The following is a 27573-nucleotide window of genomic DNA, read 5'->3' on the forward strand; positions in this document are numbered from 1 at the left end:
TATGGGAAGAAGACAGATTTCTTTGCCATGGAAAGGCCAGAGAGCACAAAGAGGGAAGGTAGCTATCAACAAGCCAGGAAGAGGGCTCTCACCCGACGCTGGGCCTGTTGATATCTTGATCCTGCACTTACTTCTCAGCTTCCAGAACTGTGAGCAATAAGTGTGGAAGTCACCTCCTCTGTGGTATCCTGCTGTAGGAGCCCAAGCTGACTAACACAGGGTGCTTCCCAGGACACAGACTTTCAGCCCCGAGACTCAGAAAAGAATCCAGCACACTGAGAGGATTTGGTTGACGGAAGCCTCAATCCCTTTGTCTCCAATGAAGACAATACAGAAAATATCTCTGGCATAATGTTTATTTAAATAGTCATCTTAAAAAGGCTTTATACAAATCATATAAACACAGTTAGACATTGTTTATTTTTTTTACACTGAAGAATCACAGTAAAAGCTCTCAAGTTCCCGTGACCTGGCTCAGCTAGCCAATGGTTGAATACTTCAACTGCAAACCCTGGAAAAGCTAACCTGCACTGTGACAGCTTAACTTCTCCCCTTATTTTATTTTATTTTATTTTATTTTATTTTTTTTATCATTCGTGCTCAGTCCTTGGACCCTCACCCCTGTCAACCACCCATCCCCACCAAAGACAGAAAGCAACCCTGTGGACCACCTAGTCCGGGAGAGCATGGAGGTAACGTGTCGTTCAGTACAAGGCAAAAAGGAGATCAATCCTGTGAGTTGGGCTTCCCAAAGGGAAGATAGGAGATAGGTCAGCTAGCTTTCCTGCAGATGAAGATAACCAATGCACCAAGGTGTCCCTCTGGCCAAGTTAGACTCAGACCCAAGTGTTCTTCTTCACAGCTTACCACAGAGCAGCCTCCAGCCTCAATGAGGTATCTACACACAGCCCTGGGGACCCTGCTTTTTTGTTCAGCCCTCAGGGCCCACTGGGGGCCTGAAGTCAGCCAATCATGAAAATGGATGTAGGTTTTGTTGAAGGATGCAGGTTGAGTTGTGTATCACTTAGAGGTGAACTGCAGGCCAGAGACAGGGTTGGTCTTTGGGGAATTATAGCAAAAGGACCCAGCCAGTAGGCAAGGGCCAGGGCTCCCAGAGTGAGCTCTTGAACATCTCTTCTTCCACTGGCTACTTCTGGAAGTCCCTAGTACTGTCCAGATTTCTGGATGCTGAGGTGCATGGGAGTCAAGAAGAGGGTGAGCTAATTACAGACTTGCTTCTACTGTAGGCCTAGCTTGGAGGGTCCTTAACACTACGCCCTTGGAGCTTGTCAGCTTTTCTTTTCACCTCTACCACTGTGCCAACGAGTGCTGAGATCAGCAGTAACGCTTGGGTCAAAGTCACAACACCACCGAGTCCCACGTGACCACTCACATACACAGTAGATACAGAGAACTCAAGGCGCGCAAAGACACACACACACACATACACATGTGAATAAATAGCTGTTGGTATGAATGTTCCTTCTCTGCATACAAAACACTGTGACATTACCAACTGAACTAGTATTTTCATAAGTTAACATCTAAAGGAACCAGCCAGTTCCATTCACCCTAACCCTTCCACCTGGGTGTATGACAAATGAAAACATGGGTGACCATAGCAGCAAAAAACGGTCAGTTTACCACTGATATGCAATAAGCTGGGCATACTGGTTGGATTTGGAACATATTTCCAGCACACAGGCAATCCTTAAGCGTTAATACAAAGTCAAGATTTGGATCTTATGAGGACAATCTTTTCCTTAATACAGTCTCATTCTGTTCTGAATGCCTTCCTTTGTAGAGTCATAAAGCGCTCTGACTACCCCCAGGGAGAGGGCTCATTCCGCTGGTGGGATCAGCAGTGAGTTGGGGGGAATGGAGCCACTGGGGTTAGAGAAGGAGGAATGCCTTAACTTATAAGATACTCATGATTCCTACATAGAGGGAAAATACATTTTTCTTCATTTATTTTCAAGGCACTTAATAAAAAACAGATAAACTATTTTGTGTGTGTATGTGTGTGTGCATGTACGTGTGCATACGCGTGCACATGTGTACGAATAAGAACTCTTTCTGGGATTGAAGCAGTAGGGTGAGCTGCGTAGTCTACAGCATTTGAAGACTTGTGGATAGAAGCAGCTCATTTGCATCTTTGCTCTCAGTCACCTGAAGAGTTGTAACCAACTCCCCAAAGGAGATACAGTTACTAAACTATCTGGGAGACTGAGTCATCAAAGTGTCTCCATCCACACTGAGCAGCTTCTGCCAGCACGTGAACACACAGGCCGGGCCCCTTACCTTCCTCTCTATTCCCCTTTACATCCACTGGCCAGGAGGAAACAGACTAAGAGCCTGGTCTTTCCAACCCTGCTTCTGAGAATACCAAATGGTGGTATTTTCTGGCACTTAGAGACCTGCAAAATGTGTGTGTGTGTGTGTTTGTGCACTGTACACATATGTGATTATATATGTGTGTTAGAAGAACAAAGAGGAGGGAAAACAGAAGGCAAAACCACCAGCAGAGGCCCCTCAAAGGACACCCCACAGCCACAAACTCTGGGTCTAGATAAACGAATGGCTCCTAGTCACAAAGCACTTTAAGGCTAGTCTGTTTCTAACCATGGGGGAGGCGCGTGGCTATGGGTTCTGACGTGTAAAGTTTCCTTTCTGGTTTGTTTCAAACTGTATATAAGAAAGAGCCGTTCAAGCTGACCCTAAAATGGCAATTTTCCCCTGGATAAAAAAAGTTAAAGGCAACAACATCCTACTTGAATATGCTAGGACTGGGATCGGCAGCTCCTGGAGTTGGTTGGCAGAACCTGGCCACACCACAGCAAGTCTCTTAAGCTGTGAGACCATCCAAGCATGGGATAAGCTGGGTGGCTCTATTTTTTTTTTTCTCTCTCTCTCAAAGTTTCATTTCTAAAGATGGAAAGACTGAAAAGACCCTTTGCTTTTCAGGGATTGATCAGAAAGAGAAGGTGACGGAGATTGGTGATCAATGCATCACTTCTCCGGTGGAGAGTTACTCTCTTCTGCCTCTGAGTTGCTCACAGACCAAAGAAATAAAATACAACAGTAATCATAAACCCACAAACAAAAGAGAACCGTGACTCCAAAAAGAGATAAGCACCTGTCTAGTCCCAGCAGAGAACATGGCATTGTTCCTGCAATAACTCGGCCACCACAGTCCTGGGTGGGCAATAATCCCCTTTGCGCATCATCTCCTTTCCTCCCTAGACTGGCCTGACTGTCCTGTCCATACCTTCAGTATCCTGGATCGGTTGGATCGAGATTATGGCATTCAGTTTCCAAAGGGGGAGAAAAACAAATGTGATCTTCATTGGCCCCTCTCACCGGAATGAAATGTCAGATGCGATTCACGTGCAATCCGTCAGGCCTCGGAGCAGCACTTCTGCTGGTTCATCTTGACCTTGTGCTTGAGGCCGTCGTAGAGCTCAAAGTTGTAGTTCTCTAGGGTGGTGCAGCTGCGGGAGCTCAGGCCCGAGTAGGAGCAGGTGCAGTAGAGCAGGAGCCCCGCGCACGTGGCCCCCAGGAGGACGCCCAGCGAGCTCATGGCGATGATGGTGATGAGGATGGGGTCCAGGGTGTACAGCCAGCTCTTCTCCTTGCCAGCCGAGGGGCTTCCTGCCCCTGACGTAGGGGAAGAAGAGTTGCTCCAGTCTCCGTCGTACTCGTCTGTCAAACAAAGCACACAAGGTTGTAGGCACTGCCAACTTCATGGCCAAACAGCTGAGCTTCCCCACCCCTGAGCCGCGTTAGAGCAGCGTGGTGAGCGGCAGGCAGCCAGAAACCCTGCTGCGGCCCAGCATTTTGAACAAGTGATTCAACCTCTCTCTGATTCCATTTTCTCAGCTGTAAAATGGGCATAACAGTAAAATTGACAGCACTCACTGGGCTGTTAAGAGGATCAAATGAGCTAGTATTTGTTAAGTGCTTAGTGTCTGGGACATAGCAAAGTCCAAATGGTTGATGTATAAAGGATTGTGATATATATAGCTCAGTAGAGCACTTGCCTAGTATGTTTGAGAGCCTAAGTCTGATTCCCCGGGACTACAAAAAGAAATAGATATTTGCTGTTTAAATAATTTGACTTATATCATATAAGCTCAGTGGTGTGTGTGTGTGTGTGTGTGTGTGTGCGCGCGCGCGCGCGCGCGCGCGCGCAAGGAGGGGGGGGGTGGGCAGTGAGAATCAACCCAGGGTCTCTTGCACGGTAGGTAGGTATACTACCTCTGAGTTACATATCCAACTCTCAAGTTTTACTAGAACCTTCTGCGTGGCCATATGTTCCAGGCATCCTTCTTTCTTTGCCTCCTCATCCCTTACTTGCAGCTGCTTCAAGTTAAATCCAAGGATCATGTTGGGACTCTTCCTATGACAAGCTTCTCCACTTAGCATTCCTGGCCATAGGCAGCAAATACTTTCTTTCCAGCTACTAGAGCTTCTTAAAACTGCTTTAGGACAAATGGACCATTCATGCTGACTTTCAAGTCCTTAGTACTTCAGTGTCTCAGTGGGAGAGAAAGTCGTTATAGGAGGAATCTGGGGAAAATGAGGTCACTGGGCCAGGCTCTCATCCAATCTGGCTGGTGTCCTTATGAAAAGGAGAAATTCAGACATGGGCAAATGTGGAAATGGTCATGTACAAACCAGAGAGAGATGCCTTCCTTACAGCCCTGAGAAGGGGCCTTAGTGTTGGATTTATAGCCTCGAAAACCCTGAGAAAATAAATTTCTGTGGTGAAGACAACCAGTGGTGGCCCTACCATAACAGTTTTAGGAAATGAGTGTCTTACATGTCCAATGTGGGACCAAGACATGACCACTGCAGGACCATTTCCTTGATGTGATTATAAATAGTATATGAAAAAATAAAGCTTGAAAGAAATATGAAAGTAGCAGATGACAATGGTGAACAAATCCCCAAGTCTTCAGTAAGCAGGACTTGGAGTCTTGGATAGTAAAAGAAAGGTTTCCCACAAGCTTGGGAACCAGATACCCCATTACCTGAGGGAGTTTTCACATTGTGATCATTCACTCAGGCCTTTTAGGGAGGAGGTAACAGGGTTTAAGCAATGACAGGTATATATAATATACACATGCATAATATATATATATATATATATATATATATATATATACACATATACATATAATACATACATAGTTATACCCCCACCCCGCACGTTGGTTTAAAGAAACTAAGTGACCAGGTAACTCATTCCAGAGAGGGTCAGCAGGCAGCTAAAACAGGAATAGGAATGAGACTTTCTGCAGCTTCCTCCCTCACTCTTTGTACCTCTTTATAGTGTTTTGGCTGCTTGATCCATTGCAGGCTGTCCATGGGGCCAGTTGTACACTTTTTCCCATAAAAGGAGAGTTGGACTGGCTTTTGCAGGGAGAGCCTGCAGCCAGCTAACAAGGTACTGTTTGGGTTTGCCACCCCAGTTTCTATAACGACACGTGCAGTTTTTGATTATGGTCGGGTTAAAAGCAGCTGTTCTGTAAACTGTTCTTAAATACCTCAGTCTTGGTCTGAAGTTGTGCTTTGAGCAGAATCTTGCTGGTGAGTTTCTCAGAGGCTAGGCCTGGCACTCAGAGAAGCCCAGGGAGACCTGTGCTCATCAAAGGCAGAACTTTGCTCGACCACCCTCCGGTTAGGGCTCTTCCTTCAGCCTTTTGCAGTGTATATACTTGAAGTGCAAAAATAAAGCTTGAAATATATATATGTTTTTTAAATAGGAGATGGCAATGGTGAACAAACCCCTAAGTCTTCAGTAAGCAGGATTTGGAGTCCCAGGTAGTAAAAAATAAAAGGTTCCCCACAAGTTTGGGAGCCAGATACCCCGTCACCTGAGAGTTTTCACATTCTGATTATTACTCAGGGCTTTTAGGAAGGAGGTAACAGGGTTCAAGCAGTGGCAGGTACAGAAAAGCTCACTTTTCACTTCTAAAGGGTTTATCCAGATTTGAAGGCCACTGATAGAGGAAGTTGCCTGAAATAGGCCTGTTTCAGATTAGGCAGGAGGAATTCAATAAACCTTCTAAATCACTAAACTTGACCATGACAAAGTAAATGATGGTTTCTTCATTCTTCTCTGGGCTCTTTTCACTTACATTTGTGACTGATAGTTCTAAATTCTGGTCCTCCAATAGTCCAGGCATTACAAATTGACATCTTTATAATTGAAGTTGAATTTCCTGATTATCTGGTAAATCATAGCACTACTCACCATCAATTTCATCTTCATAGCCTTCTCCCCCATGTATGTCTGGTATGTCCACTGTAACAAAAGGAAAAACAAACAAACCGAGTTGTCACAGTTTCTATTACCATAACTAACAAGCAAAGACCCAGCATTTTGTGAAATTCACTCCGCATTGTGGTGAACAGCTGGAGAAGCACATCCACTCCTAGCTCATTTAGCATGTACACTCCTGGATCGTGTCTTCTGAAATGATCTGTCTCTACTTCCAACAACAACCAGATGAATAGAAATAGTAAGAAAGGCCCACCTTCCATGCCAAGAAACCCCTGTCATTTGTGTCTTTATAGCCACTTCTACTCATTTCCAGTTTAGGTTTGACCTTTCCTAAGATACCATCAGTGGCTGTTATGAACACCATCACTTGCCATTCCAAGAATGTCGACTTAGGGGCTGGAGAGATGGCTTAACCATTAAGGTGCATGCCTGTGAAGCCCAAGGACCCAGCTTCGGTTTTCTAGGTCCCACATAAGACAGATGCACATGGTGGCACATACATTTGGAGTTTGTTTGTAGTGGCTAGAGGCCCAGGGATGGCCATTCTCTCTCTACCCCCCCCATCTCTAATAAATAAATAAATAAATAAATAAATAAATGAAAATAAAATCTTTAAAAACAGAATGTTGACTTAGCATAGCACACCGCATCTCCCCACATGTATGCAACTACATGGACTCAAAGCACCGGGTTCTCTAGACTTCATGTGAGCGCACAGTAATTGAAGGAAGTCACGCTGCGTCATCAAATGGTTTAATAGAACAGCAGAAATGGGAAGCATGCTTGTTCCCCTTCATGCATCTATGCTGGGATTGCTGGTCTGTTCTCCCAGGCTATTTTGCCCACTATTTCTTCATAGTTTAGAACGGGTCCAACATGAACATGCAACCTGACTGGCCCAGGCATGAATAGAGCTAAGTTAATTTACTCTGACTCCTTCTAGTTTTATCACTGCCTACATTTTGTTTCTGTTTTGATTACTTGGGGACAGCATTATCAGTGTTTTGATTCACAATACTGTCGGTCTTATAGAAACCAGAGCAGTGAGCATTGCCAATCTACAATGGCAAAACACTTAAAGAAAATCAAATATGTAACAAAGAGCAGGATCTTCTTGTTTTCTTATATGTCTCAAGTTAACTAGGACCTGCATGGCTTCAGCTCAAGATGGCCCAAGTGAATGTATGTGGCCCTGTTGTACATTGCTCACCTCATAGTTACATGACGAACTGAGAAGACGACACTTAAAAATCCCCAATAGTGGGCTTAGAGAGAGATGGCTTAGCGGTTAAGCGCTTGCCTGTGAAGCCTAAGGACCCTGGTTTGAGGCTCAATTCCCCAGGACCCATGTTAGCCAGATGTACAAGGTGGGGGAGCCACATGCGTCTGGAGTTCGTGCCCATTCTTTCTCTGCCTCTTTCTCTCTCTGTCTGTAGCTCTCAAATAAGTAAATAAAAATAGACAACAACAACAAAACCCAATAGCTAAATTGCTGTAAGAGAGGAAGCAGGGGACCTGGACTACACAGACTGTCTTGCTCATCAGCGCTGCATCTCAGGAGAGCTCCTTGAGCTCAGGCTGAGCTGAGGACAGCTCCGTCACTGTCATTCCTGGAGGCCACTCTTTCTCTGGAGGTGGTGCTTTTAGCGATGTTAGAAGTCTTCTCCATTCTTGGCCAAGCACATTCTCATTCTTTTAGCCTCCAGTTAGGGACACACAGGACAACTTGCCAAGACCCCACTTGAAAGGACCAATGCCATGTGGCACCAACCCTTTATAAATCCAGCACATTTCTGGCATGATTTTAGCATAGCAACTGGTACCTGCCAGCCATGCCAGCTTTCCCACCTCAATATCCATCTCCTATATTATCCTCCAGGCCTCTACAAAGCCGGCTGTTTCCTTGGAATGAAGATATGAACATGATTCCACAAGAGGCGGGTGGTGTCTGTCACAGAGATCCAATTGAGTTTGTGAAAGTCAACCCAGAGGTTTTTTATAACCTTATTTATAAAAATAACATGGAAAGAAAAAACTCTGTCACACTTCTGATAATTAATTGTTTCGATGGGATGCTCACGTGTCTTAACATCCTCGTGATTAACAGATGCAGAACATCAGATAAGAATATATATATATATATATATAGATATAGATATAGATATAGATATATGAGAGAGATGATTTAGCAGTTAAGGTGCTTGCCTGCAAAGCCAAAGGACCCAGGTTCAATTCCCCAGGCCCCACATAAGCCAGATGCACAAGGTGGCACATGCATCTGGAGTTTGCAGTGGCTAGTGCCCATTCTCTTTCTGCCTATCTCCTCTCTCTCTCTGCTTGCAAATAAATAAATATTTTTTAAAAAAGAACATATGGGGCTGGAGAGATGGCTTAGTGGTTAAGTGCTTGCCTGTGAAGCCTAAGGACCCCAGTTCGAGGCTCGGTTCCCCAGGTTCCACGTTAGCCAGATGCACAAGGGGGCGCACACGTCTGGAGTTCCTTTGCAGAGGCTGGAAGCCCTGGCGCGCCCATTCTCTCTCTCCCTCTATCTGTCTTTCTCTCTGTGTTTGTCGCTCTCAAATAAATAAATAAATAAAATTAAAAAAAAAAAGAACATATGACTCAGACTCAGACAAGAACTGTGGGGCTTTTGCCAATGACTTTTGGGCCAAATTCCATACTTGCATGCAGGGATTAGGGACTTGGTCTCTACCAGCAGAAGAATTCTTGGAAGCCATCCTGTCACCTTGCCCCATCTTCCCCCCCCCCCCGCCCACCTCCCTGGGTGAAGAAGATGGAGGGCACCACTGGCCATATGCTGGAAAGGGGCAGATGTGGTACTGATGGTGAAGGCAAGCTGGTAAGTGGATGGTAATGACTGAGAGAATATTTCATTCCAGGGGCTCACAGCCTCTCGTCTCGGGAGGCAGAGGACTGGACGAAATGACTTCGCAGGCACCGGCCCATTTCTAAATTTCAATGGAATCGATTGCTCAGCGCAGCTGAGGAATCTGCACCTGGAGAATCAAAGGCCACTTAAGGTGAGGAGGAGCACGTGCGCAGCTTGACTCGAGTTCTGTATAATCACTGTTCCCAGGAGTTTGAGGGAGTGGGAAGGGGTCGAGAAAAGGATAAGTTAATCAACATTTTCAAAAGCGCATCTGTTCACCAAATCTTAAAGTAAGAATAGCACACTGGGGAAAACCCAAATAAAAGGAACATTACAAAAAAGCAACTTTCCTTTGATAGCAATTTTCTCTAGCTCCTTTGCTCATATTCTCGATATCTGTGTTTGATTAAGAGATTTCTCCCTCAAAAGCCTCGTCTTCCCTTCACTGACCACTCTCCTCTTCTGCTGAGCCCCCTAGGTGATTCTCAGCCTAGTCCTTCTGGATGCTGGCAAGAAGGAATATAGTTCTTGCGGGGGGACTGTGAAGTTCTAGCGTTTTAAACAGATGGCAAGGTGGGGCAGGGCAGCTGAAAGAGGAAGTCGATCAGGAAAGGCGCTGGCTCTCATGACCGGCAGGGGGAAGAGGCAGAGCCAGCACTTCCAGGCAGAGAGTCAGGCAGCACGTGCATAGAACAGGAAGTGGTAGCCACAGATGCTGTGGAAGCTCGGGGCGGGCTGGAGATGTCTTCAGGAGATGACAAGGACTTAGAATTTCGTCTCAGTGGGGAACTACTTGGAGCAAACATTTCAAGACTGCGTCAGTGGAAGAGTGTGTTTGTAAGTGTGGGAGCAACTAGTGATAACGGGAATGAATCACACCTCACAGGATATATATCGGGAATAGATCTTACCACCCACTAGACTTTCCCTTCCAACCTTTGTGCTTATTTAGGGGTACCAGGGTAGAGCCAATTTCAGGCCAGTCTGCCTCCAAAGCCCAACTGCTATCTCTCAAGGACTTAAGCAATGGCTACCCTGGGCCCATGACTATTCAAATTGTATTGGGCTAATGGGGACTGCAAACTCTCATTCAACTTTTCTGGGTGGGCAGGGCACTGCCACTAGCGTTCAAGTCTACCAGAAACCACATGTCTGCCTTCTCTGGGACCCTAGTGGACTGAGTGCTCAGTCTGGCCGTTTGCTTGGATCACCGACCCATCGTTTTGGTGGGAACTCTTTCTCATGTATGAGCTGAAATTTGGGGCTTCAAATTTTCCATGACCAGAAACACCCAGAAAGAGAAGGCTGAATCACACCATACTTCAGTGGGCACCCTTTACTAAGCAGTTAAGTAACCATCACTTATGAAGAGGGTTTACCAGCCACCCAGAAACGCACTGAGGATTTAGGGAAATCAGGATGTATGGGTCCAGGTGTTTACCTTCAAGACAAAGAGTCCCTGATGACAGAGAAGCATAAAAGAGAGCAGGTCATTTGTGGAGGGGACTCCATGCACTGCCCAAGCCCAGGGAAGAGATTAGGCAAATGATCGTGGGCCACCATCCTGAAGGAAAGTAAGGGAGTGGAGAGGAGGATGCTTTCAGAATTCAGGCGGCTGCAAGGTGGGCTTGAGGGAGTTCTGGTTCCTTATCTGGTTAACTGTTAGGTTTCGAATGCTTTCAAACATGAAGCACCAGCTTTTCCACCCCCCACACTCCTCTCTTGTTTACTTTGCTGGCATTCCTTGGTATCAGACCTGCCTAGTAATTCAAAGAGATTGCCTTGCCTCCCCACAAACCTTTCTCCTTGCATTGGTCTACATGCAAGGTAGACCTCTGCCACCCCTATCCCGGCTGCTGAAGACCAGCCACAGCAGTGATGGGAAGAGGCGAACTCAGAGCGCTGGGGAGGACTTAGAGACAGAGTAAGCAAGTGGGCAAGGCAACCACAGCTTAGCACAAAACCTCCTAACTAATAAAGTCCTGGTCATTTTCATGTTGAGATGGAAATCTAAGGCCCAAGGGTCCCTTTGTCAATCCCCTCCCCTCCTACCACTACTGTGCTCCCTTACTTTTGTAGGATCAAGAGACGGTAGGAATAGGGTCAAAAGTGACGCAAGGTCTCGCCCATCTCCTGTGGCTGTGTGGACTGATCCAGGACCCCCCTCATCCCGAAGGACTCAAGTGTTCTAGTGTCTTGCTCGGCAGATTGTAACACTGTGGCGCAAATGGTGAACAGCCGTGCTTCGCCACAAACAGAGCCTCCTCTAAGGAAATGTGTTTCTCCACAAAGGTTCTGGAACGCTGCCTGGCGCTGTGAGACCACACATGCTTGTCAGGGAAACACCCCCAGGACACTCAACCTGCAGCTGGGAAACCCCCACGGAGTGTGAGTTAGGTCTCCTGTAAGAATGCTTCTCCCACAGTCCTTCCTTCTCCTTCCAACACTGCCTACCTGTCCACACACTCAACCTCTCTCTCCTCTCAGCCCCATTTTCTTCCTTCTTTTAAATTAGGGTGCTTTGGGGTTAGCATTTCTTCATTAGTTTGCTTTCCAGAAGTTTCTTACAGGAAATCTGCAACCTTCACTCTCACCACTTGTTATACCGTGGTCGACTGTGAGTTTATCGGCCTTGACAGCGCTCTGTTGTGCTTTGTGCATTGTAAAAGGAGACTTTTGCCTGGGGAGTTAGCAGTCTGCTCCAAACCACGGGCTGCTTTTCAATAAATGATTTAAGACAGTTGTTCGTGGGTCACTTTTGTGCGATCATTTTAGGACACTGACATGCATTGGCTTTCTTTGAAGAGACCCTTCCATGCCAAAACTGAGTAGTGGGTTAATGAGGCCAGGTTTGCCATCCAGAATGTGGGGCAGGGACACTCTTGAAGGGCAAAAAAGGCAGCATGGGACCTGCGGGAACATGTGCCCCTCCTCTTGGGTCTCCCTCCAGGTGTGAAAGTCTCCACCAGTTCTAGCCTCCCGGCATAATTCAGCTATCAGCCTTAAAAAAGTATTCTTACTTATGAGGGAGTGAGAGAATATGGGTCCACCAGTGCCTCTTGCCACTGCAAACGTACTCTAGACACACGTGCCACTGGGAAATTGAACCTGGGTACGGGCTTTGTAAGCCAAAGCCTGTAACTGCTGAGTCATCTCCCCTGGCCAGTCATTAGCCTTTCTAATGAGGGATACTGGCCGAGGTACACAAGGGGACTTCAAAACATAAGAGCTTTGTCATGCTACACTGCCCACTGTTTCATCTGTCACCCCGGCTCCGGGAAGGACGTATCTGAAGGCACAGACAAGGACAAGGAAATGGGAACCACTCAGTACCAAGTTTTCAGAATGCGCTTGTTTGGCTTAGGGCCTAGTGCAATTAACTGCAGACTCAAGAACTGATAAAACGGGCAACTTGTACCCTTATTGAAGCCTCCACCCTTCACTGAAGCTGGGCTGATAAAACCTCATGGGAAACTGGTCATAGCCTGGTGACTGAGACCAGCAAGCTTCCAGCAGCTTTGAGAGCATCCAAGTGAAGCCTCATAAACACCGAAAATCTCTAGACTCATTCATTTCCCCACAGGCACCGGGTATTATCACTTCTACGTTAAAGATGAAGTGGAGGAAGGGTAGAAAAATATACTAAGTCACCCAACAGATCCGCAGTAGAACTGAGGGCAAGCTGTAGACTTTCAACACCTTGTTTGGGGCCTGTGATTTATTTAGATACATGCTAGGCTGTTTAGAGCCTTTGTTGAATTTGATTCCAAGTTCTTGAGTGCCCCCCGCCCCCCCACAACCTCCACCAGTCAGCGAAAGCCATAGGTCATTCAGTTTTAGAAAATTCTTCCAGCCATTCTGTTTTCATCCCAGCAGGAAACACAACACTGAGATCTCAATAAACCAGAAATAATGGAGGACTAAGGAGATATTTCTTGGCACTTCCAAATGTATAATTCATTTTAACATTTAGTATTGGCTAAGGTTCTCCCTCCCCACCACACTTAATTTCCCTAATTCAGTTTGTTCATCCCCAGTTGCAGTAAGGAGCCAGAAGTTCAGATGTTGATCAAAACTGCCAAATCTCTGTTAGAAAGTCAGGCTACTTGAGAGTCGTTCATCCCTTGCTGAGTTTGGCTTGAGTATAGAAACCTACCAAAAGATCCCATATGATGGACTGTTATCTCGTGGGCTGTAGCCAAATCTAGGTATGGTTATGGAACAAATACGTTTCATGTGGTTCCAATCAGCACAAGACAAAGGGGTTTGGTATTATTCTGAGTTTGATTTTGAATTTAGTTATTATTTGCTCTTACGTTTTAGTATGTCCTCCTAGTTTTTACCTAAAGGATCCAGAGATACTGACTTCAAGTGAGAAGGCTGTGAAATGACCTAATAGTACATTCAAGTGTGGAGGCGGATAAGCAACTGGGGCCAGAAAGTCTCCACTGCGTCTTTACAATGGCATGAAAATAAGAAAAATGCAGCCAGAGAAACATGTAGCTGTAAAGATAGACTCCACAATTGTGCAGCCGAAACCAACCAACCAACCGACCGACCCAGTAATACTAAGGGAAGAACATTTTCTATTTATTTAAAATCCCAAGTCTTTGAAAATCTCGATAGGCCCCCTCTCCAAAAGCATGTGTGCCAACGAGAGATAGGCCCATTGTATTTCTCAGTTGGATACTCTCTGTTCAGGTATGAAGAAAGGGATGACGCAGAAAATGTCAGGGACTAAATGCCATGCCCCCCCCCCAATGAATATTTTTCCTTGAGATCTAGGTTTACATCTCAGGAAAGTTTTCCTAGTGGACTTTGTGTTTCCTCATTTCACAGAGGTCCAGTATTGAAGAGGGACCGTGTCAGTGAGTTTATCATCACAAGGACAAAAGACCCAAGAAAAGCAACTTACAGGACAAAAAGTTCGTTTTGGCCCATGCTTTCTCTCTGTAGCCACTAGACCCAATCACTATGGGCCTGCAGTGAGGCAGAACATGATGAGAAGGGAAAAACAGACCAAAGCTCCTCACCCTGGGGTGGGTGCTGGGAAGCAGAGAACAAGCAAGCCAGGAAAGCCACCCACAGGGACCTACTGTCTCCCACAAGGTCCCGTATGCTAATCACCCATTCAGCACGCAACTTATCAGTGGTTGCTCAACTTGGCGATGAAGTCAGCATCCTAATTATCCAAGTACTTCTCTGCCAACTGTGGACCAAGCCTTCAGCACATGAGCTGTTGGGGACATTTTATGTCCAAATTATAACTGTGCATATACAAGAAACACCATTGGGGTGGAGTGGTTTAGTCCATCCTTGTTCAACTGAGAGGATGGAGTTGAAGAATCAAAACCGTATCAACGTCCATTATGAAAAAGTATCTCGTAAGAAGGTTGGCCTTCTTGCTTTGCAGGGTTTTGTTGTTGTTGTTTTGTTTTGTTTTTAAGGAAAAAAAACCTACCTCTGTTCCCACTCATGCATGATACCAAGACAATTTACAATACTTAAATGTTGGGCTCTGTTTAATCACACAAGAATGAATGACTCAGTGATATGATTTTATAGAGGTCAGAAAGATACCACTCTAACCCATTCAGAAGATAATTTTCCCTAGGTGCTTGCTGATGCCAACAACTGTAATTATAATCGAATGATGCTGCTGGCTTTAGAGTTGGTCTCCCATGAAGTTGCATTTCTTCAGAGTGGCCAATTAAGCAATAGGAGTGAAGGAGCCTGGCCTCTTGTGTTCTGAGAGCAGGCTTTAGTGGAAGAAGAGTAGAGAGAGTAGAAAGATTCCAGAGCAGGAGACCACTATGGCAGGGGAAGCTGCAGAAGGGGGAGGGACTGGTTTGAAGATGAACTGTATCTGGCACGAAGGTGGGTGTATACCAAGTCCTTCTTGGGGAAATGGGTATCAGGGCTGTCCATTCTGGAACTGCAGAGCTAGAAGGTGATAAGGCACCCCCTCCCCAGCTTCCTGTGAACACTACGACTGGTGGACTCACACTTTTTTTAAAAAAAATTATTTATTTATTTATTTGAGAGCGACAGACACAGATAGAGGGAGAGAGAGAGAATGGGCGCGTCAGGGCTTCCAGCCTCTGCAAACGAACTCCAGACACGTGCACCCCCTTGTGCATCTGGCTAACGTGGGACCTGGGGAACCAAGCCTCGAACCGGGGTCCTTAGGCTTCACAGGCAAGCACTTAACCGCTAAGCCATCTCTCCAGCCCCCGACTCACACTTTTGGTCTATGGTTGGCCTGGATTAATATGGCACCTCTGGGGTTCCTTTGACAGGTCCATTTTGGGCCTGGTCTAGGTCCTAATGGTTACCCTCCTTCCCTCAAATGCAAATGTTGGGATTTTGCTAAAGAAGCAATGGAGAGGTGTACACCAACCCCTCCCCATCCTCATGTCCCCTCTCCCAGCTCAGTAATGAGAAAACACAAAAAGAAGCCTCAATAACTAATAGGCCAGCTAAGAACAAGATTTTGGTCAAGGGCACCTCTGATTCAGGCTTCTTTTTTTCTTGTTTTGGTTTTTCGAGGTAGGGTCTCACTCTAGTCCAAGCTGACCTGGAATTCACTCTGTATTCTCAGGTTGGCCTTGAACTCATGGCAATCCTCCTACCTCCCGAGTGCTGGGATTAAAGGTGTGCGCCACCACGCTTGGATCTTTTTTTTTTTTTTTTTAGGTAAGGCCTCACTGTAGCCCAGGTTGACCTGGAATTCACTATGTAATCTCAGGTTGCCTTGTACTCAGAGCAATCCTCCTACCTCTGCCTCTAAATGCTGGGATTAAAGGCTTGTGCCACCACATGCCTGGCATCTACAGTTCAAATTGCTCTCCATACTCCCATCAACACCAGAACTGGCAGTTAACAGGTCACAGAGAACCCTGATTCAGGCATCCTAGTAATGAGTAAGAAATTGCTACTGTTGAATGCCAAGGCCTAGTAGACTCTCATCCCAGCTCTGGATCAGAACCTTTGCTTTGGGGAATGTTAGTTAATGATATGAAAAGGGTTCAATTGTGAGCCATTACACAGAGACAACAAAAGCAAGGTATTGTGTGTGGGGGTTCACATCCCAAGCCCATCAGACCGCACACTCAGGATGCTTTCTTACCTGAGTTACACACTCAGGTCCCATGCCTGTGAGGCCACAGCCCTAGATTTCTGGCAGGTAAGACAAAGTCCACAAAGCCTACCCAGGGCCCTGGGCACTACCCATTACACTCAGTCCCATTACTATGACGCTGTTGTCTCTCCTCTCATTAGTCTTGGACTCAGGTCTCTCGGCTTCTCCTATTGCAACTATTCTTTCTGGAGACTTGCGGGGCTAGCAGATTTGCCTATGCATTGGGTAGAAACATCCCACCAGAGAACACCCTTGCTGCTGTCGGTACCTCTCCTTCACGGCCATAACCCTGAGCCTCCTTGAAAGGGAGCAGGGTGCATCCTCTTAGCCTACAATGACTGCTCCTCTCAGAGCTAGGATGGGGGCTCCCAAAGATAGAACACTTTCTCTTGGAATGTGGGTCTACCTGGATCATTTGGTCTACAGCATAATGACCTTAAGGGATGTCTTCTTACATGAATGTTTTCGAGGAAAACATTTGAAGTAACAGCGAGGCACAGAACAGGCCCTCACTCTTTGGAGAAATCAAGTAGAACTCATTAATCATGGAGAACAGGATTCTGTCTACTGAACCCAGGGGCAGAATTAACTCCTGTGCCACAGCTGCACTTATAGCCAGGTCTGTACTTTCCACCGGTTGGAAGTTAAAAAAAAAAATTAAGTTTTTTTTTTTTTTTTTTTTCAAGGTAGGGTCTCACTTTGGCCCAGGCTGACCTGGCATTCACTATGTGGTCTCAGAGTGACCTCAACCTCATGGTGATCCTCCTACCTCTGCCTCCCGAGTGCTAGGATTAAAGGCATATGCCATCACACCCGGCTAAAAATTAACTTTTTTTAATTGACAATTTTCATACACGTACCTAGTGTATTTTGGTAATTCCCTCCCATTGTCTTCTCTTGTTTCCTTCTCTCATCCCCCTTCCACTGAGCCCCTTCTCCTTTCCAACTAGACCCTCTTCTACTTTGAAATCGTTTTTGCCCTCCACCAATCTACGATGGAATGTTAAAATGTTTCAAATTACTTTCAGCTAAAGTTGTCCAGGGTCTTCTCTTGCAAATACCAACTTTAGACAGAGTTCAGAGATGAGCAGCTTGTGGGAATGTAGCAGGGGACAGCAATTCAGGATGTCTCCTAGTTTCTGATATTCTCTCAAATGGAATGTGGAAACAGGTTCTTTTAAGGAGTAAACCTCTGCCATTTATTTGTACTGTTTTTTAAAAAATATTATTTATTTGAGAGGAGAAGAGAGAAGAAGAGGCAGACAGAAAGACAGTGGGCACAATAGGGCCTCTAGCCACTGCAAGTGAACTCCAGATGCACGTGCCAACTTGTGCATCTGGCTTACATGAGTACTGGGGAATTGAACCTGGGTCCTTAGGCTATGCAAGCAAATGCCTTAACTGCTAAGCCATCTCTCCAGCCCTCAACCCTCTGTTTTTTTTTTAAATTGTTTTATTTATTTATTAAATACAGAAAGAGAGAGAGAGAGAGAGAGAGAATGGGTGCACCAGGGCCTCTAGCCACTGCAAACGAACTCCAGATGCATGTGTCACGATGTGCAGCTGGCTAACGTGGGACCTGGAGAATTGAACCTGGATCCTTAGGCTTTGGGTTCATAGGCAAGTGCCTTAACCACTAAGCCATCTCTCCAGCCCTTTTTCTTTTTTTTTTTTAAAGATGAAAATAGGAACGCCTTTAACCTAGAAATTCTATCATAGAGAAACATATGACCAAAAAGTCAGTTTCTAGGGTGTTCATGATAGTATTGCTTATAACAGTAGAAAACCAAACAGAACCCAGATAGAATGGGAGTTCCCATGAGTGAAGGAGGAAGCAGGTAATAAACAATGGCGGATTGCATGGCACGGAACACTATGCCACAGCAGAGATGGCGTGAAGTTGATACCATGCGCTGAGGTATCCTCAAAGCTGTCAAGTGAAAAGAAGCCAGTAAAAAGAAGAGACACAGTGTCACTGTGTATGTAAAAAACACAAGCCCCAGGCAAGGTAAATCACAAAATTTCATCTGAACATAAGGATATAAAGGTATGAAGAAGTGACATCCCGCCACTGCTGGGGTGGGGGGGTGTGCCTGGTCAGCGGTAAAAAAGGACTTTGTGCATTTTGAAAGTGTAGTCATGTCTAACTTGTGGGAGAGGAGGAGGGGGGAGGGGAGGGGAGCTACAGTAAGGGAAGGGAGGAAGCTAGCTCACCGAGACAGGCACTATCTTAAAACCTTCCCCGACAACCTTGTTCAGTTCCAGTAAGCACTCTGGCAGTGTTTCCCACCCAACGCCAGGTGCTGCCTCGAGGATTTCTGTTTCTGACTCTTCAGACTTCTCATTTCTCGGTCCAGTGCCAATGGGAATTTACATCAGGTTGCTATTATGCATTATAAGTAGTTTGGGCTCTTTGAGGTCAATGAAAAAAAAAAAATCCCTACAGCAGTAAGTTTGCCCAGAAGATAAGATGTTTACAGGCCTCCAGCTTATAGGACTTGTGGCCAGAGTGGCTTCTGCTAGTCACCGGAAGCTCCTAGGTTCACCGTTGCTCCAAGCATTGCTGACTGGGGTTGGGGAGATTTCCCAAGTTTTGTACATTTCCAGTTAGGTCTGGTGCCAAACAGGACACCTCCAAGGAGACAGTGCGCATGCATTCTGGCTGAGGTCTGCGGCCTGATGTCTCTTTAGGGGGCCAGTATCTGGTCCCAGCTGACCCCATCATGCTCACGCATACCTGACTGACAGGAGGCTTAATCCAGTCCTGCACGATTCCTAGCTTCACACTTGTTTGCAGAAGGCAAGTCCCCACCCCCTGCAGATTGTAAACTCATCAGCTGGCGTTCCCTTCTCTCCTTTTTCTCTGGCTGGATTTGTTTGGTGTTTTCTTTGGGCCATCACTGAAGTGGATGAAAGGTAAATTACAGCTGTGAGATCCCCGGTGCTCTGCGCAATTAAAGAGGAAAACACACGCCCGCACCTACCCGTCTGCAGCTTGCCTCAGATGTGCAGCCTACAATGCAGACAAATCAAAACTTCCAAATGAAGCTCTTTTCATCACAGATTACAAAGGGGCCACAGTGTTTGGACAAAACAACTGCTGAGGCAGTGACGCGCCGTGAGGAAAACAAACTCCACACCACACTTGCTTGGCTGGGCTTGGATTATCTGGGCCAGGAGGTCCGTGGCTGAAGCAAATACCGTCAGAATGGACCAGGTAGGAGCAAAACCAGAACACGCTGGCCCTTGGCATCTGGTACATGTGATTCGGGGAAACATAATTTCCGAAAGATTTATGCTTCGGCTAAATCTGAGACGTACTCAGGATTGTTTACTGGTAACAGTGTTGTGCAACATGTAAGACTGGAACCCTAGCAGTCTTTGTCCTTTTCCAGGAGAAAGAGCACCCCTCAAATAAAGCTTGGCACCAGAAGGAAAGTGGGATACCTTCCAAAAGTGGCTCCAAAGACATTAGTAATGTTAACAAAGCCTGAATTCTTGCTAATTTAATTCCACCTGGCAACTCTGGTCCCCGGTCATCAAAGGAAAATGTTGACTGAGCCTGGGTCTTTGCTTGAAATAAATACTTAGGAGAGGCTTTCATTTTATCTTTTACTAATGGGAACAAATGGTTTTTAAGGCAAGCCAAATGTTATTGAGACCAAATGGGTACTACTGCTTGGCACTGGAGGAACAAACAACGCTCTGATCATGGCCATTCTGCTCATGCTCCTGCAGAGCCCAGGTAATGACATCCACCCTGAGCCATCTGTACTGACAGGTTTCTGAGATCCAAAGAGCAGGATCCTGGCTTCTCTCAACGGCACTCAGGCAGGTTTTAGTTCTGAAAGCACTGTTTCCTGGGTCTAGGCTTGGATGGGATCTAGAAAAGCATGCTCCTGGCAAAAATTGGGTCCTTTGGCCAAGTTACTTGTCATAGGCCCTTTTATGATGTTCCTTGGATCTCGTAGGAATTGATGGAATACTTCGCATGAACGAAAGGAGGTGCAAAATCTTCTGTGACCAAGTCTTGACTCCTGTCTAAAACCTGGTGACATCAGGAAACTGCCTTTCCTACCTAGTTTGTTTTTCTTCCCTGTCTCATTCTGATTAAAATATCCACTCCAACAAGATCACTAGTGACTCAAAGAAGCAGACTAAAGATAATATTTGTCAAACACGATCAGACTTTTGAATGAGTTTCTCTCAGCACAAAGTTTTTATAGAATGCTCCTTTTAAATGTTATTTATTTAATTTATTTATTTGGGAGAGAGAAAGAGGTAGGAGAGAGAGAGAGAGAGAGAGAAAGATAAAGAGAGAGAATGGGTGTGCTAGGGCCTCCAGCCACTGCAAACAAACCCCACATGCATGTGACCCTGGTGCATCTGGCTTACATGGGTCCTAGAGAATCGAACCGGGGTCCTTTGGCTTTGCAGGCAAATGCCTTAACTGTTAAGTCATCTCTACAGCCCAGAATGCTCCTTTTAGCAATATCCCACTCTGATAGTTCCAGGTTCACAATAGTCATATCCCTATATTAACTGCTCAAAAAAAAAAAAAAAAAAAAAAAAAGGAATCTAGACTATTGTGGTGCTCTGAATATACCACAAGTTCCTGTTCTTTCTGTCACCGGCCTCCACCCCAGGAAATCACTTACATGTTGGACATCAATGTTCCCTGGAAGCAATGGTTTGGTAGATGAGGGGCCAAAGGTCACTGCTTCTTTTCCAAAGGCAGAGACCTATCTCTGTGGAGCTGGGCCCAATCCCCCTTGGGGTCCTTGAAAGGAGATGCTCATCTTCAGGGATTTGCCATCAAGAGAAATTTTGTGAAATCACATTTAGCAATTTAGCACTAACTTTCACAAAATCCCACACCAATCATAAAAGTTGGCTCAGCTGCACAAATTGGATAAAACTCCTAACAAGCAGTAATAAAAATAAAAGAAGGAAAAGCTGGCATCCAGTCTCAAGGAGAAAACCCACGTACCTCCCACAGAAATGCCCTGTAGCTCAGAAGGCAGCGTGTACACTTGGAAACATCCATTTGTTCAAAGCTTACATTTCAACTTTGTTCTCGCAGGCAAAGGGTGAACAACCAAAAACAAAAAAAAACCCCAGATGTTTGTATAAAAATATCATTTTATTACATTCCACACAATACATTTTCAAATAGTTTCCAACGTCCACGAGTTATTTTGACACACAGGCAACTGAGCAATGCAAGGGATGTCACAGTCACAGGGAGAAGGGGTAAGAACAGGAAGTAAAAATCTTTAGGTTTCCTTGTTTTGTTGCTGTTCTTTGGTAATTTTTGATTTTCTTTTTTAGGTGTTTGTTTGCCTGCTAGTTTTATTTTAAAGACAGGGACTTTTAAAAGATGGGCTATCAACCTCAAAAATATTGGATTTCCTATTCTGGTTTTACTCCCAAAAAAGTGAGACAAGAGAAAAGATGATTTTACTTTATTTTCAGCATCTGTTTGGTCAATAGCAAGGCTATGTTTTCCTTCCTTCCTTCCTTCCTTCCTTCCTTCTCTCTCTCTCTCTCTTTCTTTCTTTTTCTTTCCTTCCCTGTTCCAGCAATTAGGTGATAGCAGTTGCTAGTATGCCCTCAAGGAAGGGATTCTTTACCCAGGAATAAGGCCTTCCCTACTGAAGGTGTTCTTGGGAAACCTTTAGTAAGGCAAAAGCTTTTTCCAGCCCCAACTAGTCCTTCACCCCATTCACCCACTCGTTCATATTTTAGCCATTGGTATCACTGCTTTTTCTTCTGAGAAGCAACTGTAAATACATGCATGCATGCATTCATCTGTCCAGTCCATTTTTATTAAAAGAGAGGACTCTTCACTCAATGGAATATAGAATTTAGGGTTGTGTTTCTTGTGGGTTTTTTTTTTTTTTTTCGAAGCTGTAAGGCATGATATTTTATAGAAAAACTCTCTTTTAGCATGGTACCCAGATAATACTATGAAAGTTCCTGGGGTGGAGAGAGCAGGAAAGACAGAGATGAGAGAGAGAGAGAAAGAGAGAGATATTCTCAGTTGAAGTGTATCCTGATTCACCATATTTTCACCTGGGACATGAATGTGAAAAGGGTGCCACAGTCGAGCATCACATGAGCACAGAGCCAAGTTCAGAAAGTGGCTGCCATCTTTGTTTAAAGAAGGGGGAATCATACTGTAACTTGTTCCACTGGCTGATTTTCCAGATAAGGTTTCCCGATGCCTTACTGGGGTAATTGTAGGAATGTCAATCACTTGGAGGGAATGCTTGGTCCCCAAATTCTCAACTGAATGTGAACACCCACCGTAAAAAGCCTTCAGAGACTGGCAAGTTAGGGCATTCTGTGCTATGGTCCTCCCACCCCCTCCCACTTCCTTCTGCGTCTTCAGCTGGGGTCAGACGCCTCTTGAAATGTCAAGGTAGCTGTACTCTAGCCTTTCATCTTTCCCTGGCAGGGTCGCGGTGGTTGGGAAAGCAGTGCTTTGAAACAGTAAGACTGGGAGAGCACCAGCCTTTCGGGAGGATGAAACGGACCAGACGCAAGAGCTGAGGGGGAGCTGTAGGCACCTTGCCTATCTGGATACTCGGAAAGAATGCTAAAAGGCTCTCTCCCAAGCAACCGAAAGAAAAAAAAAAGACGTCATTAGTATTTTGTCCTCAGAAGGTACCTAGAGGCTTCTGGGCAGGCAATTATCTTTGGAGAGAATTTTACACTACCCTGGAGGATTTCCAGCAGGAAGGTGGAAACAAAATGCCTCCAAGGCTGAGCCCTAGTACACAGGAAATCTTAAAATACACATTTTCTATCAATGAAATTGACTTTGTTACTTAATGCGTCCTTTCCACAGTACCATTCGGCAGCTGCTCCCTAACACCACTCTCTCTGCATGGCCTAGAGAGGCCAAGGGCCGGCGGCGGCATCCTCAGCACGTCCCTTCCCCCGCCGCTTCGGCAGCACCTGCGTCAGCCGGGCCGGTGGGGGGGGGGGGGAGATGTATATGCCACGAATACTTTGGGGGTAGCAAATGGTTACTTTCTATTTTCTCATAATATCTCAGTAAGTTAGGGTGGACAGCTTTATATTTCAGTGGCTATGAATTCAGGCACACATTAACACCAAGAAAGGAAAGCAAATGATCCCATTCCCTCTGTATTTCGCAAATGCCAGTACAATGACCAAAATAATACCAAAGAACGCCTTCTCTCTCAACCCCATTCCACGTTGGGCCTAGTGATCCCCAAGGGGTTAAGAGACTTCTGAAAAGACAGCATTTGAGTCCTTCCCTCTCCTCCCTTCAATCCCCCCTTTCCTGCTCTCAATTTAAACAGACTACTGTGTTTTCTACATCATCCCAGATGTGTTATTCTTTATGACTTATTCCACGGTTGGATTTGACCCATCAGAGCTAAACATTCATTATGAACTTCTTTTGTTTCATAAGGCAACATGAGATACATTTGCTTCAGGGCTGGAAGGAGAGATGGTTCCATACACCCAATGGCTGCTGTGATTTCAAAGACACCAGGAGACATGGACCAGGAGGTCATGTCTGAAGTGCACTGGGGAGCCATCCTCTTGGGTCAGGTGGGTTTGGGGAGCAGGGCCAAGGGTGGATGGGGCCACACTGCATTCTCTGTGGCCAGTATTTCTCTAGGTACCTGGAGATGACAACGACAGCCAACAAAAACCCAGCCAGAGCTAGATAAGGCAACAAAAAGCGTCAGTCTCTTCTCCGAGTAAACAAAATCTATACAGTATATTATTTCCTTGTCAAATGTACCCCGGGAGAAGTAACACAAAAGCGAAGGGGCCCCTCTCTACACACATCCACACACTTCCCCCCACAGTGAGCCAGTCTCTCCCCCCCACGCAAACACACACACACACACACACACACACACACACACACACACACCTCTCCACACACGAGTTTATACTATGTACATACACACAAAGCCAGGTTCCCCTCAGACACCTGGCGGCCTGCCCACCAAGAGGAGGGATGGGATAAGGCAAGGAGAGAAAATAAGAGAACCAGTCTCTGGAACAAAACCAGCTGAGCCTTGAGTTGTGAAGTGCTTAGGGGTGGATCTCTTCTGGTATTCCAAGATGCAGCATTAAAGTTGGGTTTTGTTGGTTTGGAATCATGAAAATAAAAATAAAGAAGGAAAGAAAGAAAGAAAAACAGAAAGGACCAAAAAAAAAAAAAAAAAGGCACAATGAAACAAAACACGAAACCAGAATCCAAGGACCACAGAGAATGGTTGGGGTGGAAAAGAGCGCTCAGGGTTGAGGACCCTGCGGAGAGATGTCTGAGAGTTTACACAGAGACTAGGCGAGGAGAAAAAGTGCAAAAATCGAGGCAACGTGTTTGCAGTCTTGTTTGGGTGCAGTTCTTGCTTCGGCGGCCCTCAGCAGTGCGAGCCGCGGTCTTGCTCTAGCTTAATGGTTAGGGTGGGCTCCACGGCCAGAGGGGCCCCGTTGGTGTGGTGGGAGGTTTTGTAGGTGATGGAGTGATCGGTCTTCTTGGCCGCATAGCGGAACCGGTGGTGGTGGAGCACCAGGGCCAGCGCGACGGAGACCAGCACCAGCGCAGCGCCCCCTGCGGCCATTACGTAATACCAGTAGGCTGGGATGGGCTGCACGGGCACCGTGTCCACTGTGGGCTCGGTCCCTGGCGGGAGGGTGCCCCCTGGGGGAGAGACACAGAAGAGGGTTGCTAGGCTGAGAGCATGCGGACTCATCCAAAAAAAAAAAAAAAAAATCAATTAAAAGAATTAAAAAAAAAAAGAAAAGAAAAGAAAAGAGAGAAAAATGCACATGCTTTGGGACGTGTACAGTAATGGGGACCAAGGTTGTACTCAGTTCTCAGTATATGCCAAACACTTTAGAATACAGCTATCTCCTCTGACCCCCTTATGAGATAGGTCACTTCGCACCCATTCTACGGAGGAGGAAACAGACTGAGAGAGGCTCAATCAACATTGGTTATTCAGCTAGTGAGTCATAACTATGCAATTCAACCAAGAGTTCTACCATGGCAAAGCTGTTTTGTTCTCTTTTTTTCCCTATGTACAATTATTTTACAATATAAACAAACATTATAATTGCCTCTCTCTCACACACACACATACACACACACACACACTCACACGCCAAGAAAATGGTGCACAAGGACTGCTAGGATTCAGGTAGGTGAATTCTCTAGCTGGGTGGAAATACCATATTCGGTATGGCTAGCCAGCATTCTCAAACAATGCATTAATTAGGCTGGCTAGACTTGAAGGTAAATTCCACTTTGGTTTGCCAAGGCTTCTGTGCCCATTGAAATCAGCCTGGTCTTGTCTAAACAGGTCAATTACCACTGTTATGCAATGACTAACCCATCTTGATTTTTTTTTTTTAATTGGATGGGGGATTTTAAGAGCAGATGGACAGAAAGTGGCAACAATAAAATATCGGCACAAAGCAAAAAGGGGGTAACGTGAATGTGAGAGAGACTGAGTGAGAGCAGGAGAGGCAGATGATTCTTAATCATGGAAAAGAGGAGGGAGGAGAAGCGAGCAGGGGATTTAGAAGGCAACCACGTTCACTGGCCAGCCTCTGGTTGCTATGGAGACCCTGTAGTAGATTTAAGCTCAGGGTAACTCTGGGGAAAGACTGGCTTGAGTCCCACTCCATGCAAAATAGTGCTACAACTCGATTCTCCCAAAGATTTACATCAGATGAGAATCTGGCCCAGAAAGGGACTAGGAGCCTTTGAGCTTGCCAAAAGCAGACATGATCTTTACTTCTGAAAAATGATGTATGCTTAACCTATGAAGGATGTTTCCCTAGCTGCCTGCATCACATGCTGGTGGCCAAAAAGATGCGTCCTTTACTCATAGGTTATGCTGGGGAGGGGTGTGTGTGTGTGTGTGGGGGTGCTGCCTGATGCAGCATTGCGCCTTCTCTGTGGACATGCTCACCATGCAGGCAGGCAGGGTGCGCTCAGACTCCTTCCTCATCTCTGCCCTCCCAGCCCCATGAGATGCAGAGCTCCTTGAGCACAGGAAGTCACTCTCATCTTCATTTCAGCTAAGCGCATGTACAAAGAAGGTACCCAGTGGACCTGGTGCATAAATCGAGGTCGTTTGCAGTGGCTGGAGGCCCTGGCGTGCCCATTCTCTCTCTTTCTCTAATAAACAAAAAAAATTTAAAATCCTGCAGTTTATATTCCCCATTCCGAGTCAGTGTTTTCCCATTCCTGTAGCCTGAATGTCTCAGTTTCACTTAGGGAAAAACGGAGAGGTGTGTCAGACCTTCTAATGTCTTCTCGAGTGATAAGAAAAATGAGAGAGATTTTCTTGAAAAATCTTTTGCAGCTTGTCCAACTTGCTAGGTTTCAGTCATTGTTCCCACTCCCCGAGGAGCAGCCGGTTCATGGTACCTTGTCAGCCATCAGAAAGCGTCCCACAGTATATGAGGGGCTTTGACGGGGATGGGCTTCTCAGCATGTTGATAATCACATCTACATCCTTGGTGTAGAAAGGACCTCAGTTTCCCAGGACCCCAAAGATGGATGTGCGTAACCTCATCTCCCATATTACCACATAGTCTGCTTTAAAATTTTTATCCCAAATCTATTCCTATCTATTATTTAGTTTTACGGTTTTGGAAACAAGGTCTCATTTTGTAGTCCAGGCTGGACTGTAACGCGCCATGTAAGCCAGACTAGCCTCAAAAAAATCTTCCTGCCTCAGCCTCCCAAGTACTGGGATTAAGGTGTGAGCCGCCATGCTCAGCTCCTATTTCTGTCTTTGAGTAACTTCATTGCTGTAATGAAGAAAGAGTCCCCGCCCTCTGTCTCTCCATTTACTGGTGGTCAGATTGGGACTTTTTCATAAACACCAAGAAAAAAAAAGACTGCGAAGTGCTGGGGATGGCTCCCTGCAGGGGCCAGCTTGAGAGTCACCATGCGCTGGGATCAACTCATGACTCAGGTCACTAAGAGCATCTGCTGCCTGGCAACCAGCTTGGCTCTGGATTTTCATGTGAGCTCACAAGGCTGCACAGGAAATGACTAAGTGCACAGGTGGGCCCAAGGCTTCTCAGAGTCACCCTGTTTCTCTTGTCCTTGGGTGTGCCTCTCCGTCTGGTTTTGCTCTACAGTGAGCTCCATCCTGCCGTGAGGCTGCAGCTCACCCATCAGAGAGACAGAAGGCGGTAGATTTCACAGTGATTAAGCCCCATATGAAGTGCCTGACC

The 27573-nt window shown here is 45.9% G+C and overlaps 1 protein-coding gene across 4 annotated transcripts in view; it reads right to left on the bottom strand.

Annotated features, from left to right (window-relative positions):
* Positions 1–340: 340 nt before the first annotated feature.
* Positions 341–27573, bottom strand: part of Nrp2 (neuropilin 2) — a 123515-nt gene continuing 96282 nt past the window's right edge. For 2 of the 4 annotated variants that reach the window (XM_004653555.2, XM_004653554.2), the window contains exons 16-17: positions 6260–6310; positions 341–3702 (exon numbers count right to left, since the gene is read on the bottom strand). In XM_004653555.2, the coding sequence (XP_004653612.1) occupies positions 3398–3702; positions 6260–6310 (356 nt within the window). In that variant the 3' untranslated portion in view covers positions 341–3397. Of the gene's footprint in view, positions 3703–6259; positions 6311–21444; positions 25019–27573 lie in introns of those variants that run through there. The other 2 variants (XM_004653558.3, XM_004653559.3) reach the window with 1 other exon arrangement.

This window comes from Jaculus jaculus, chromosome 4, assembly GCF_020740685.1.
Source record: "Jaculus jaculus isolate mJacJac1 chromosome 4, mJacJac1.mat.Y.cur, whole genome shotgun sequence".
In the NCBI taxonomy this organism is placed as follows: Eukaryota; Metazoa; Chordata; class Mammalia; order Rodentia; family Dipodidae; genus Jaculus; species Jaculus jaculus.